Source organism: Prionailurus bengalensis, chromosome E2 (assembly GCF_016509475.1).
Source record: "Prionailurus bengalensis isolate Pbe53 chromosome E2, Fcat_Pben_1.1_paternal_pri, whole genome shotgun sequence".
Lineage (NCBI taxonomy): Eukaryota > Metazoa > Chordata > Mammalia > Carnivora > Felidae > Prionailurus > Prionailurus bengalensis.
In genome coordinates, this window is record NC_057352.1 from 4,429,512 (window position 1) to 4,445,000 (window position 15,489).

A 15,489-nucleotide genomic window follows, 5' to 3' on the forward strand; every position below is an offset into this window, starting at 1 on the left:
AAAGTGCCAGGCTCACACGTGATTCTAATGGTAGCTATTCTAGTGATCCGGTGAAATCACAGGTAGTGTTCTTATTTCCTTGGTGAGAAAAGACATCGAACCCGTTTCACTGGCTCACCGGCCATTTGATGATCTCTGTCAAGCGCTTATTTAAGTCTCCCTCCCCGCCTTTCCCACCAATTTGTTACTGACTTGGGGGATTTGGTTTTCTGTGTGAGTCCTTTACCAGGTGCATAGACAGGAAGTGCCTTCTTCCTGCTGTTTTTGCTGGCTTCATGGTTTCGCCTGACGAACAACTTTCAACAAGATCCAACGTGTAAACTTTTTATTTCACAGTGAGCATCTTTTGTGTACCAAGAAACGCTGTCCACCCCAAGGCCGTGGCAGTAATCTCTAGATTACTGTTATTTTCTTCTAGAAGTCTGAGTCTTTTCTAAACCCGCTGAACCCACAGGGAAGGGGGTCTTCCTGTAAGAATTCACTAAGAGCAACGCCCATGGCAATGATGGTAAGAACAACAACAGCTAATATTTATTGAGCTTATGTGATATTCCAGATACACTTTCAAAGAGTTTACAAGTACCAGACGCAGTCACCACAACAGCAGGATTAGGTGTAACTATCCCCATTCCACACATAACGCACAGGGGGTACCAGGTCACTTCCCCAGTGAACCACAGGGAGTAAAGCGGTGGGATGGCGACAATAACGGGGAGGGAGTGTACCACGGTGGGAGGCTCTCCCGCATATGTTACATTGGCGGAGTTATTCCCCAGAACAAGTCTGAAATGAGACAGACATCCAGTGGTACTAGGAGGCTTCTATCCACTCACTGCAGTAAAAAAAAAAAAAAGAAAGTCTACACAGGGTATACGGTGATCACTAAGAAAAAGTGATTTCTCCATTCTCCAAACTGCCTCAAGCATGACTCCTCTGAGGTCCTGTGAGCAGAAGGGTGTCTGGTGAAGGCTTTCTCGTGTTAAATCGTATCACGGGTTTTCCTTGTGTTGTGGAAGGAAGGAATGTGGGATGGAAGTTTCTGCATGTTCTTTGCGTTCAAGAGGTTTTCCAGCAGTGTGAATTCTCTCATGTTCTCGAAGATGGTTCACATGGTGACACCCCTTCCCACACTCCTTACCTTCAAAGGGCTTCTCACCCGTGTGAATCTTCTGATGCTGCGTAAGCTGATGGCCGTGACTGAAGGCCTTCCCGCACTCTTTACATTCGTAGGGCTTCTCCCCTGTGTGAATCCTCTCATGTTTCACAAGGCTCGACCCGTAGATGAAGGCCTTCCCGCACGCCCTACATTTGTAAGGCGTCTCGCCCGTGTGGATCCGCTCGTGCTGCGTGAGGTGGTAGCCGCAGTTAAAGGCCTTCCCACATTCTGTGCACTTGTAAGGCTTCTCGCCCGTGTGAATCCTCTCGTGCTTCACGAGGCTCGAGCCCCAGCGGAAGGCCTTCCCGCACTCCTTGCACTCGTGTGGTTTCTCTCCGGTGTGGATCTTCTGGTGCTGAGTGAGGTAGTTGACTCGCGTGAAGGCCTTGCCGCACTCCTGGCACTCGTAGGGCTTCTCGCCCGTGTGGATCCTCTTGTGCTGGACGAGGCTCGAGCCGCAGATGAAGGCCTTCCCACAGTCCTTGCACTCGTAGGGCTTCTCGCCGCTGTGAATTCGCTTGTGCTGGATCAGTTTATACACGCGGCTGAAGGTCTTCCCGCAGTCTTTGCACTCGTAGTCCTTCTCCCCCGTGTGAAACCTCTGATGCTGGGTGAGCTCGTCACCACGTCTAAAGGCCTTCCCGCAGTCCTTACACTCGTAGGGCTTCTCGCCCGTGTGGATCCTCTTATGAATGACCAGGCTCGAGCCCCAGCGGAAGGCCTTCCCGCAGTCCTTACATTCATAGGGTTTCTCCCCCGTGTGGATTTTCTGGTGTTGCGTGAGTTGATTGCCCCAACGAAAGGCCTTTTTGCATTCTTTACATTCGTAGGGTTTCTCCCCCGTGTGAATTTTCTGATGCTGAGTGAGCTGGTAGCCACGACTAAAGGCCTTCCCGCATTCCTTACATTCGTAGGAATTCTCCCTAGCATGAGGTCTCTGGTGTGGTCTACCAGAGGTATTTTCTCTACAAGTGGGCGTTTTCTCATGGTTGGTTATCACTTGATTCAAACAGCCCTGCTGAGGGCCCTGTGATCTTTCAAACTCACCTTCACACATCCAGTTAAGGCCCAGGGATTTACTTTTTCCATTTGAGTTCCATCTGGATAAATTTATTTCGTAAATGCCCTTTTCTGTAGGTAAACTCTTGGTCCCATATGGTGACTCCAAATCTGGGGGAAAAAAAATAAACATATTTGTTTCCTTCTAAGGAGAATGAAAACACAAAACTAACCACAAACCAAAAACCTTGTCTAAGAGAAATAAAACTTCTCTAGGAGAACAAACATGAATCCCCTAAGGGCTCTTGTTACAATATAGAGTCCACTCCTGGGACCATAATACTTAATGAGGAAACACTGGAGATGCACACATTCCTGCTAAAGTCAGACAAGGAAAAGGAACTATCTGTTAGACGCCCCACTATTTCCTATGAGCTGACGCAATTAAGCAGAAAGAAATCGGAGAGGCAGATCTCAAAAATAAAGATGATAAAGAACAAATCTGCAGATAATGTAATGACATACCTGGAAAATGCAGGAAAATCAAATACACCACTAATGTAAAAAACAAGAATATACAGTTGGGTAGCTGGGTATAAAATATTCTGAAATTATGTAGTGTCAGTCATATAATGGAAAGTAGTTCTGGACATAAAGACCCAACATCGAAGGCAATAAAAGAGACAATGTGTAGGATTCACTGTAAGAAACCTGGTAAACGTGTATAAAGGAATGTTCAGGAGGATCTGACCATCCGTACGATGTTAACTCCAAGGGGCTGCAAAATCCTGAACATGTTCAACTTCCTGAGGTCACAACGATGCTACAAAGTGTTAAATGATCAACTGGGAGCATGCTAACAAGGCAGCCCTTTACTGTAGGAACTGGTAATTTTCTCTTTAAAGAACAATCTTTATCAGGTACAAATGGTGTCATTACATAACCAAGTAGTAGATGGAGCAGTTTCTCTTTAAAATAGTGCAGTGAACAAACAAAGTGGTGATAAAAGATCACCATTTTTTAAAATGTATTTTTTAAAGTTCATCTTGAGAGAGACAGAAAGCGTGAGTGGGGAGGGGCAGAGAGAGGAGAGAGAAGAGAGGAGAGGGAGAGGGGGAGAGGGAGAGGGGGAGGGGGGGAGAGAGAGAGAGAGAGAGAGAGAGAGAGAATCCCAAGCAGGCCCCTCACCACCAATGCAAAGCCTGACGTGGGGCTCGAACTCACGAACCGCGAGATCATGACCTGAGCCAAAACCAAGAGTCGGACGCTTAACCGACTGAGCCACGCAGGCGTCCCTAGAAGATCACCATTTTGAATCCCTCTGCAAAAGTGGGTCACCGAGTGTCAGTGACAGCTAAAGGCTCAAAAAGAGCCATAACCAGACAACGTCTTGTGATGTTAGAACATAACCACACCCGGGAAGAGGTATTAGTGAAAATCAGACAAAAGGAAAAGGAGAAAAGCCCTCAAAGCTAGGAATCCAGCCAACTTGCACGAACGACAAAGGGCATGGGATCACATTGTCTACGCCCCTGCTACTGGAGGCTGGTCCACAGACCAGCAGCATCCACGACACGAGAAGTGGGGTGAAGTGGAGGAGAATGGGTAGAGGGGGATGGGGTGGAGATCAGGTTCCTGGTGGTGACTTCTTCCCTACAGGCCTTGGGCCTTTGCAGCGAGCTTCCCAAATGCCCAGGGGCACACCTGCTCGCTGCCTCGATGGCACGTCCCAGGCGGACCGGCTGTCACTGTCCTCTGCACGCATACCCCCCTCTCAACCCAGGCTCTCTCCCCTGCTCCCAAAAGCAGCAAGTCACATCTGGCTTAGAAATGAAAGGCCCTGCTTCCGAAAAAAGAAAGGCACGTGATGTGGGACTTAAGAAACAAATCATAAGCTCAAAAATGTTTTGATGGAAACTTCGCGAAATTTCTGACAAGCTGCAAGTCAAAGTGGTCAGAAAAGAGAAATGGTCAAAGAACAAACAGGCAGCCAGACAGGAAGATCTTATTTTAAACTCCCAGGGGCCTTACCCCTGGAGGCAAGTACAACGGGGGGGGAGGGGGGGGGGTGACAGTGTGGACCCGGGCCACAACTCTAGGGTTCGATTCTTGCTTCTGCCTCCCTGTCTGACCTAGTCACCCTATGCCCAAGTATTCTCGCCTACAGATCAGATACGGCAATTGTGCCGACACCATAAGCTGGTGGGGACGAGATGAAGTCGTCCCGACACCCACCATAAGCTGGTGGGGGCGAGATGAAGTGTTTGTACACACAGTGCTCACAACAACGCCGGGTACACAGTGGGCACAGTATCAGCCACTAACACTATGGCTACTGTTTTCCAACAGGAAAACAAGACATGTCCTGAAACGTTTACAGGACACGGTCATCCTATGTTAACTCAGGATTCAGGAATGGTAACTTTCAGCCTCACTGCAGGTAACAACGTGCAGCAAATGGAAAGTGCTCGCTTTGGTTTTACAGGAATGCTGTTCACTCGGTCTGCCTGTATGTCAGACGCAGACACAGACGCTACTTTACCAGGAAGATGAAGTTGCTGTGCGGAGCGGTTTTCCCAGGAGGTGGGTCCCCAGAGTACCACAGTCCATCCACAGTGGTTTGGGCGGTAACACACTACCGTAATATGGAGATGGCTGTGAAATAAATATTCCAGAATCTAAATTCGCTTTGGTCACTAAGGACAGGATGTCCCAAAGGTGGGACGATCGCTGACAGAGCAGACGAGGGCGCATGATGCCCATTTTAGATGCGGCTGAGCTCAGGACACTCCTTGGGAAGGGGAAGAAGGAAGTCGGCTAGGTCCTTGGAAGGCAGTCCCGACGCTCCGGGGGGCAGGCGGCTCACCCAGGGACACCAGGTTGCTGTAGTTCTCCAGCATCACGTCCCAGTACAGGTCCCTCTGCGAGGAGTCCAGGCACGCCCACTCCTCCTGCGAGAAGTCGATGGCTACATCTGAGAACGTCACCAGACCCTGAGAACACAAACCCACACGTCCCTGATGAGATGAGGGAGCACAGGCTCAAGATGAAAGACAGGCCAGAAAGGGCTCTGTGCTGGGTCGGGCTGGACATGGACAGGACGCGGTGGGGGCTGTGACCGCAGCAGGGCCGGGCGGCTGAAGAGAAAACCCCACGGCCTGTGGGATGCCTCCTTACTCCAACCTGTCAATCCTGGGGCTCCTCCTGAGTGCCTGCCCCATAACACCTCAGCAACTGTGGATTCCTGGGGCACCCTTTCCATCCTCCAAGGGAAGGAAAATGCCTTGGGTTTTGTCTCCGAAATGTGAGCTCTTTTACCTTCGAAACTAGGGCTCATGTGTCGGAATGTTCTCAAGCCTCATGCTCATCATTTGCCAAGACTTTAAGCAGTCTTCCTACCTAATGAGCAGCATTTTCTTATTCCCTCGTGGGAACAGATTAAATTTACTACAGCTGTACACCTAGGTACAACCAGACATCCGGGGTTTTCCCCAATTCTGGGAGTAGATGATCATCCAGGACTTCTGTACTGGGTGACCTTCTTACCCGTCGCCACCCACCACCCCCGCCTTTTCCCCGTTCCTGACTTAGGATACTGGTGCAGAATCACGTGGATGGCAGTGTGGGTCTGGCAGGTCTCCTCGACAACACAATGCATCTCTTGGGTCCCCTGGTAACACCACGGCCCCTCAGGCCCTAAGCACAGCCCTATCTGACCCCAAAAGCCTCCTGGAGCTCGAGCTCTCACCGCACACTGACACTGACCAGACAACGTGAACGTTCCCTTTTCTCGGCCTGAAAAAAGACCAGTGGAGAACGGGGAGAATTTTAGTTTTTGCATGTGGTCACATGGGACCACCACCTCCAACTCCTCAAACCACAGACGTGGCCCAGGTATTTCTCTCAAGGGACTTTCCTCCTCCGCTGCTCCCCCGTTACTCCTGACAAAAACGTGAGCACACAGGAGACAGTGAAATCACTGGCTTGGGGGTGAAGTGAGCATTAGCCATGCGGGGGCACAGGGCTGTATGGCATTGTCGTTCACCAGAACAGAAGGCCCGAGGTGGTGGTGGGGGGGGGGGGAATTACAGGGGCCTCAGTCGAGCAGGAGGCTTCAGGATAACTCATAAAAATATCCACAGGACCTAAACATCACATTTCAAGAAGGAGAGAGAAAAACATACTTACGTGGGCCATAGTTTTAGAATCAAGAACTGATCAGTCCTCTTGGGGTTTCTTTTACCAAAGACACAAAATCCAGAGAAGCCAGAGATATACGAGAAAAAAAGAGGCATTAAAACAAGTGCACCTTGGTCCCCAAATGCCGACATACAACCTTCCAGCTCCTCTTTGTTTACAAGCCCCGCCCCCGCATTCCTCTCCCACAATATGCACGTATCAACATGACACGTCCGGAGAGGATACAGAGGAGTCTGCGCAAAAAGGGAAATCCCCGAAACCCCCGGAAACCCAGCTGCACACACACATTAGAGCGGCCGGTAGTTATGGTTTTGCCTTTAAGTCAGACCTACTCTCAGCTGTCATTTCTCAAGATAACTCTTTTACTTTTTAAATTTTTATTTTTTTTAAGTAATCTCTACCCACAGCGTGGGTATGAACTCAACGACCCCCAGATCAAGAGTCGCACGCTCCAATGACTGAGACAGCCAGGCGGCCCTCAACATCGTTTCTTCAACTGCAGCGCACGGACAGTGTTGTGTTAGTGTCAGGAATACTTAAGTCTGTATCTCACGCTGTGCACACAAGTGTAGCGGCCCTGTTACACTCGTTACAATGCCGCTGACTGTGTTCCCTATGCTGTCCCTCTCATCCCTGTGACTCTCTCCAGGGCTGGAGGCCTGTACCTCCCCCGCTCCCCTTCACCCATTCTGCCCCTCCCTCCTCCCCTCCCTTCCAGCAACCATGCTTGTTGGTGTTCTGCATTTATGGGTTTGTTTCTGTTTTAGTTTGTTCATTTGTTTTATTTAAATTCCACATATAAGTGAAATCATATGGTATTTATCTTTCTCTTAATACTCTTTAGGTGCATCTATTTTGTTGCAAATGGCAAGCTCTCATTCTTCTTTGTCTTTTGCTCTCAACTTTTTTTTTTTTTTTTAAACAGTGAGAGAGGACAAGAGCTGGGGAGGGGGGCAGAGTGAGAGAAAGTATCTTAAGCAAGCTCAATGCTCATCACAGAGCCCAACTCAGGGCTCGATCCCAAACCCTGGGATCATGACCTGAGTGAAATTAAGAGTCGGGTGCTCAACCTACTGAGCAACCCAGGTGCCCCTGCCCTCAACTTCCAAGAGGTGACCTACATCACACCTGACGAGAATGTCTTTGTTTTGGTGCCTCTGGTTATACCCAACTAGTCTTAGGGCAGGAACTGGCTACACAAGAAAGGCCAACCCAGGTGATTCGGGGTGGGTGCTTTGGGTCATGAGCTGATAATGAGATTAGCATGGAGACAATTAGTCAATCATGCCTGGATGATCAATCATTCAGTCAACCAACCAGGCCTGTGAAAACTCTGGGCGTTTGGCAATACTCTATGCATACTGTCCTACGTCCCTGTGACAGGGAATCCAGTCCTAACTCCATGGGGAGAGGACACTGGACACTGGAAGCTTGTTAATCTGCATCCTTCCCCTGTAATTAACTGTAACTATGAAAACAGTTCTCAGTGAATCCTAGGAATGCTTCTAGTCTTGATTTATTGAACCTGAAAGTCATTTCGGGAAAGTCCTGAACTTGGAGTTGGTGTCGGGGCTGAAGGTAACCCTGCGTGGATCCCGTGCCCTCGAATCTGTTCTGGCCTCTAGATGGGGTGAGGTTGGTCAAGACACGGCAGGTGGATACAGTGAAGGAAAGGCCACCACGTTCAGCACTGAGGCCAGAAGAGCTGACTGCATCGAGTACGATGTAAAAGAGTAAATGTCCATGAAATGCTAAGTTGGGAGAAATCCTTAAAAGACATGACTACTTCGGAGATACTGGCAGCAGAAAAATCAGTCTACCAAAACAGAATAATACAGTTGCAGTATTTTATATATGAACATATGTATGCGTATACAGAGACACACAGACACAGAATAACCGTAACACATCAATAGAAACAGGAAACACAGAGAAACAGAAAGAAAAAGCCTGGAAAGTTATGCATCCCTTATGCAGAAAAGAGCTAACAGAGCAGGTTTGAAATTTCTTGGCCCTTGGCTGGACTTCCGGAGGGTCCCCGCCACTCCCTGACAAGGCGGCTCACTGCTCTTAAACTGTAGAAACCATGTGGTTTATACGGAACCCTTGCTTTCCTCTGGGGGTCTGCAATTCTGGGATGTACCAGGCAGACGGTGCCTCTGTGACTGGGCCCTGATGAGCTTTCCTGGTGGACGACACTTCACATGTGCTGCTGTCACTCAAGCTGGGGGATTAAGCATGTCCTGGGTCACTGCACTGGGAAGGTGCTCTTGGAAGTGTGTGCCTGGATTCCTCCCGACATTGTCCCATGTGCCTGTCCCTCGGCTGACTGTGCTGTGTGCCCGGTCACCGGATAAACCCTGGCCACGAGCAGGACTGCCTGTTGAATCATGTGAGTCCCCTCAGAACCACGGAACCTGCTGGTGGTCCTGGTGACCTGAACCCCGTCTGATCTTGATTTTCTCCTTCTTTTCTTAATGTTTGGTTATTTTTGAGAGAGACACAAGAGCGTGAGCAGGAGGGGCAGAGAGAGAGAGGGAGACAGAATCCGAAGCAGGCTCCAGGCTCTGAGCTGTCAGCACAAAGCCCGATGCAGGGCTCAAACCCACAAACCGTGAGATTATGACCTGAGCTGAAGTCAGACACTTAACCAACTGAACCACCCAGGCACCCCATGATCTTGATTTTCTTAAGTACACCTCACTTGGTGTGTAACAGCAGGTGTTGGTTGGATGTATATACGTGTGTGCGTTTCTTTTAAGTTCATTAAATGGCAGACACCTGGGTGGCACAGTCGGTTAAGTGTCCAACTTCAGCTCAGGTTATGAACTTGTGCGGTTCATGGGTTCGAGCCCCACACTGGGCTCTGTATTGACAGCTCAGAGCCTGAAGCCTGCTTCAGATTCTGTGTCCCCCTCTCTCTCCTCCCCTCCCCTGCTCACACTCTCTCTCAAAAATAAACAAACTTTAAAAAATTTAAAAAAATTCATTAAATGGCCGTTGGACTCTCAAACAACAGAGAAACTTCTTTTTTAAAGTCTCCTTTTGACACGGTGGGAAAAAAAGCTCAGAATACATGATCTTTGCATTATTTTACGCATTGACTTTTGTTTCCTTTCACTTCCTAATACGTAAACCAGCTCTTTGGTGCATCCCCATGCCCACACATGTTGGGGCACTGACTAGAAACAGGACCAGAATTCCAAGGGGTGCTCTGCAGACACTGACAGCTGTCTCGCTGGAAGGCTGAACTGGACTTCTGAACTTGGCCTTCCAGCCACGGTGTCCTGTGCACAAATGCTAAACCACCTGACCCTGTCAGTCTTCACTTTGCATCAGACGTCATTACAGACGACTTTTAAGGTCTACAACTCGGGGAGCAAATTCCATTTTACTCCACACACAGCCCGTGCATTCAGTTATCTGGTCACGACCTGACAACCCTGAGAATGATTCTCTCCTTCCCAGCACCTTTCGGAGCACGTCACCTACGAGTCTCCACAGACCCTGACTGCAGGCTGCCCAGGGCTTCCATTCAGGGCCATTCACCTCCCTTTCAGGCCGGGTTATGGGCAATGGGCAGGTAATGATGTGCTCAGTCATCGCTCGTTCCCAGTGCTCACACCACAGGGTCAGGCCCCTTGTAGGCACTTAACAAAGATAGGAGTTTGATGCAAAATTCCTCTTTTGGGAACACTTATCCCCAGGAAACAGAAAGAGGTGTACAAATATGTGTACAAGAATGTTGAGGACTTTTTGAAAATGGGACGGCTTTAAAAATGTTTTGAGATAGTTGTCGACTCACATGCAGTTGCAAGAAATAATACAGAGGGAACCCGTGTACCCTTTACCCAGCTGACCCCAATGGTAACACATCACAAAACTACAGGACAATGTAACAATCAGGACATTGATACGGATGTAATCCATCAATTTTATTCAGATTTTCCAGAGAATTGTTTTAAAAGATGGAAAAAAAAATAAAAGAAAGAAACAGAAATAGCTCATGGTAGAGGACAGATGAAATAAATTACGGTCTGTTATAATGGCATATAATACATTTACTAACAATGATATTGACTTATATTCCTTAAGAAAAAAATTTAAGGTAAGTTACTAAGTGAAGAAAACAGGTTTAATAAATATGTGTAATTTGGGAGAAGAGGTCTTGGTGACATTAAGAATAAGGCCCTGTGGTCTTTTAGGATGTGAATCTGAGCTCTGACAGTTGCTAACCTCCCACTGTCTGTTCCCCCATGGGTAAGACGGGGGTAAAAGCAGTATCGGGCAGGTAGGACTGCAGCAACTATTAAGATAATCTATATAAAACACAATAATATTAACAGTTACTTAATACCAGTTAGCAGTTATGATTGAAAATCAGTCACATCACACTGTTTTTATGAAAGAAACTCAAGCGTGCCTTTTCCTTTCTTCTACTGAAAGGTGCTTCTCAAACCTGTTTCTATATAATCCATGCTAACAATTTTCCGAGCCTCTTGGGAAATGAAATTCTTTTAAATCATCAGCAAAAAAACCTTCTGAGACACACAAGGAGAAAATGAGGGACAGACCGGAGTCTGCATGGAAAATCCAGCTCAGAATCTAACCTGAGAAGGTGTCAAACTGACAGCACGTGGCTGGACCTCGTACTCCATTGTCAGGGGAGATTTCTGTCACCTTACACCTTTCTCATGTATCTGCCCGTGCAAATGTTAGAGTACAGCTCATATCTGTAGTAAGTCAGTACTTATAGTCCCGTTCTGTGAAAGGAAAATTCAAATCTTACAAAATCTAATTTTGAAAGCCTGTCTGTGTTGATAATTTGTTCATGGGATTAATTTTAAATGATGCCTTTCTAATCCTTGAAGGTGTAAATATGTGAGAGATTTTTTTCCTAAGCAAGATGAGGATCACTGGAACACTTCTCTCCACATGCACACAGGTACAATAGGACCCACGGCTGACTTGGACGCCTCTATAAACTAACATCTGGAGAGTCTATGGCTCACTTACGTTATCACTTAGCAGGATCCAGGACTCTGAGGACAAAAACCACACATGTATGCACAGACGGGGAGGGAAGGGCTGGGCACATACATACCAAAAAATCAACAGCAATTAGCTCTGGATGGTACAGTTATGGGTAATTTCGAGTTTCTTCTTTACGGGCTCCTTAGGGAACTGAAGCTTTTGCGGCAGGCCTGAATTAATCCCATGATAAGAAACATAAGAGTCCCAAATTAAAAAAAAATCAACAAAGAGAAAGACCAGTGTCATGGGGGAGTGGGTATATTGCAGTCATCAGGGGAACGCTGGGTGGACAGGCCTGTGACAGGCAGGAAAACGGTCTCCCCAAGATGTCCATCCACATCCTTGCCCTGGAGCCCGTGAATATGTTACATTACAGAGCAGAGGGGAGCTAGGGCCCAGGTGGACTTGGGAGTTGCTCCTCACCTGACCTCAACACAGGGAGGTACCCTGAATTTTGGCAGGTGGGCCCAACGTAATGCAAGGGTCCTTACAAGTAAGTGAGGGGGTGATAAGAGAGAAAGACCTGACCACTGAGGCAGGGCCAGAGTCACTGGGATCTAGTAACTGGGGTCCTGAAACACAAGGCTGTCACTTAGGGACACAAGGTCTTTGGAAACAAAGGAACAACTTCACAGTGGAGAAAACTGACAAACTACCTCAACCAGATGATCAAGTTCAAACTCAGCCATCATAAATCATGATGTATTCTTGCCATGACAAGATGAAAGCAATGTGATCTTCCACCCCCAAAACCATACACCCAGTCCAATCATGAGAAAAGCATCAGGTTCCGAGAGAGGGGCACCCTACCAAGTACCTGTACCTCTCAAAACCGTCAAGGTCATCAGAAACAAGGGAAGTCTGAGAAACTGTCTCAGCCAAGAGGAGCTTAAGGGCACATGACAGTGAAATGTAATGGGATCTCCTGGATGGCATCCTGGAACAGATGAAGAACATTACGTAAAAAGTAAGGAAATCTGAATAAAGCACAGATTTCAGTTAATGATAACATATCAAACCTGGCTCATCAACTGTGAATTAATATCCCACCCTAACGTACGTTATTAATGGTGGGGGAGACCTGGGCATTCTCATACTATCTTTGCAATTTTTCTGCAAATCTCAAACCATTTTAAAAATTAACATGGAGAATATGCAACCTGTAGCCCGCAAAACATGAACTATTTAATACGTGACCTTTCACGGAAAACGTGTGTGAAACCCTGCTCTAGACCCAGAACTCACACACAACGTCAAACTACGTTGCTTCTTACAGTTAAGACAGAGAGGCAAGTGAAACCCAGGAAAACAAACGGAGGCTGTCCAGACCCCCAAAAAGATGGGGATAATACAACAAATCTCTACTTACTGCTTCCTGGAAAAAAAGTCCCTGCCTTTGATGAAAAGACCTTTGTTCAAGCCCCACTTTTAAGAGCATCACAAAGCTGGTAACTTTGTCATTCGCTGGCCCAAACCCTCAAAACTTCTCTCTTCTTATTTTGCTCTGGAAGTCAGGCCTGTGGTTAAAGACCAACGAAGTCTAGTGCTTGATTCCACCTTACAAGTCAGATCGTCCTGACCAAAGCACCCTCTAAAATAAAGCACCACAGGGAACCTCTCCACTGCAGTCCTCTGTTCTGTGTTGTGTGCATACACCTGCCTGACCCCATCACACCTCTTGGGCAAGAATGACTGAGGTTAAGTCCCTATCAGGGAGAACATTTCAGGCCAAGGAAAGCAGATATTCTGAAGTCCTAGAAGCACAAGTCATTAACAGAATAAAAAGGGTAACTCATCTGAACCTTGACTTTAAGGTGTGTAACAAGCCGTCTTCCTCCTCAGGATGCTTTTTCTGGACGACCGCTGGCCTGGGGGAAAGAGAAGGAAACACTAGGGCCTTTCTGGAGCACAAACTTATCAGGAAACACCCTCCAAGCCCACACAGCCTATCTAAAACCAGTCAGGAATGAGAGGGAACTGGGATCTGAGTATTTCGGAGATTCCCGGGGACCAGGCTGGAGTAACTGGGGTTCTGACATATGAAGCAGCCCCATCCCCCAAGTCAGGGACCTCTCCCCTCCAAAGAAGGAATCTCATTCCCGAGGCCCTTCGGTCCTGGTACTCTGGTAGCCCGTAAAGTCAATACTTCGTTCTAAAACAGTCATCTCATGCTACGTCTGCGCCCTTCCCGTCGGTCACTTTCGCGGCAGGGTTCGGGCTCTCATCTCCCTCCGCGAACACTGCCCTTCCTCCCCCCTCCACCCCGGGTTGGAACGTGCTCCGGTTGGAGCAGCGACAGCAAAGCTACAGGTTGCCCTGTCCCCTACTAATCCCAGCCTCGCCACCGCATATGCCGTCACGACACGCACCTTGGCCCCGCCACCCCCGCGGCTGCGCGAAGGCACCGTAACACTCCAGACCCGCCCCTCCGCCTCCCTGCTACCCGCCGCACGAAGGCACCCGTGACAGGCACGGTGGCCCATCCGACCCCCTGCCGCCCCCGCCGTGGCGCGAAAGCACCCGTGACAGGCACGCAGCTCCAGCCGGGCCCCTCCACCCCTGCGGAGCCCAGTCGCGCAATCGCGGTCCCGCCGCCGCCCCCCCCCCAACCCCAATCCCGCGAAGTGCGTCACAGCGTCCGAGCTGGGGCCTGCACCCCCGCGCGCACCGCGGCCCCGGGGACCCGGCCCCTGGCACCGCCCCCCCCCCCGCGACGCTCCCGCACTTCTCCCCGCAGCAGCTCCCGCGGGCCCAGGCTCCGCGTCGGGCCTCCGCGCCCGGAATGCCTTCCCCACCGCCCTCCCACGCCGTCCCCCGCGCCGCTCCTCTCCCGGGAGGCCACCCACTCACCGCTCGGGGCCCCACGACCCACTAGAAGTCGGGAGGGGGCGCAAGGCGCGAGGTTAACTCCGAACCGCGTCCGCGGGATGCGAAGCAGAGGCGATGCTAGACCTAGCGAGCCTCTCCCAGCAGGCACGTCGCCGCGTTCCGACTTCAGAGAGGGGGCGGTGCGCCGGGCCTCTGGGAAATGTAGTCCAGCAGCCCGGGAATACGCGGAGCTTGAGGCGCGGCGGCCCCCTTCCCCGGCATGCAACTCTGCGCGGCCCGAAGCGCTGTGCCTCACAGACTTCTGGGAAATGTCGTTCAGGGGAAGGACTCGCGGAAGGATGGGGGGGGGGGGGGGGGTGCGGCGGGGCTCCCAGCATGCATTTCGGTCTCCTGCGTAAGGATGGCTCGTCGTCTGTGTGATGTCGCTCGTTGCCAAGGGGTTGGTTTTAAGAGTAATTGAGACTTTTCCCTCAGACCATTATTTGACTTATGAAAAACAAAAAGCCCAAAACAACGTTTTTTCCCCGTTAATGCTGACGTTCCTTATACAGCCGTTAACTGGGACATTTCTTTCCTTACGCAGTGGGACTATGTGGTTCCACTCTAGTATTGGTCCCATCGTAAAAGCACGTTTGCCTCTTTAATCACCACTCTGTAACCGAATCAGTTGTTTTAAAAACTACCTTGAATGATGATGATGTTAGTTACTTTTGGCTTTTTCTTGTAGGTTCATTTTATTCGTTCTCTATTCCAGATGCAGCATCAGTCACTTCTCCCAAAAGCCTGGACTCCTGTTGCTTGGAAAGGACATTAGAGAACACAAACTCCGTACTCTTGGGCTGACACTGCTTTTAGGTGCTTTTGGTGAACAGAGGTAGGAAAAGAATTCTTGTATTCCTGTTCATAATTTTCAAATTAAATCTGACCTTATAGCATTGTTCTCTCAATTTATTAAATCCCAACTTTATAATTACTTACTGTCACCTACAACATAAAGGGAATGCTTTTTTTATATTTTATGTTATTTTTCTTTTTAAAGTTTGTTTTTTTATTTTGAGAGAGAGAGAGAGCAGAAGCAGGGGAAGGTCAAAGAGAAAGAGAGAATCCCAAGCAGGCTCTGCAACATCAGTGCAGACCCCGATGTGGGGCTTGAACTCACAAACTGAGATCATGATCTGAGTCAAGATCAAGAGTCGGAAGCTTAACCGACTGTGCAGCCCAGTTGCCCATATTTATTATTTTTCTTAAAGTTTACTTGTTTTGAGAGCAAG

General features: G+C 48.9%; 1 protein-coding gene and 1 long non-coding RNA gene across 6 annotated transcripts; one reads left to right on the forward strand and one right to left on the reverse strand.

Annotated features, from left to right (window-relative positions):
* Nucleotides 1-501: 501 nt before the first annotated feature.
* On the reverse strand, nucleotides 502-14,393 carry ZNF331 (zinc finger protein 331). Of its 5 annotated transcripts, none has more exons than XM_043600176.1 (7): nucleotides 14,240-14,393; nucleotides 13,192-13,257; nucleotides 12,207-12,326; nucleotides 11,460-11,559; nucleotides 6,344-6,391; nucleotides 5,022-5,148; nucleotides 502-2,326 (listed from the first exon to the last, which is right to left on the reverse strand). In XM_043600176.1, the coding sequence occupies exons 5-7, from the start codon at nucleotides 6,350-6,352 to the stop codon at nucleotides 990-992; spliced, it is 1,473 nt and encodes a 490-aa protein (XP_043456111.1). In that variant the 5' UTR covers nucleotides 6,353-6,391; nucleotides 11,460-11,559; nucleotides 12,207-12,326; nucleotides 13,192-13,257; nucleotides 14,240-14,393; the 3' UTR covers nucleotides 502-989. The 5 variants fall into 5 exon arrangements, with proteins under 5 accessions (XP_043456111.1, XP_043456112.1, XP_043456110.1 ...); XM_043600177.1 differs by having other exon boundaries at nucleotides 12,213-12,326; nucleotides 14,240-14,383; XM_043600175.1 differs by lacking the exon at nucleotides 12,207-12,326 and having other exon boundaries at nucleotides 14,240-14,388.
* A 199-nt stretch (nucleotides 14,394-14,592) lies between these two features.
* On the forward strand, nucleotides 14,593-15,153 carry LOC122494760. Its single transcript, XR_006300271.1, has 2 exons — nucleotides 14,593-14,670; nucleotides 14,973-15,153. It is a non-coding gene; the product is annotated as an uncharacterized LOC122494760 (long non-coding RNA).
* Nucleotides 15,154-15,489: the final 336 nt, after the last annotated feature.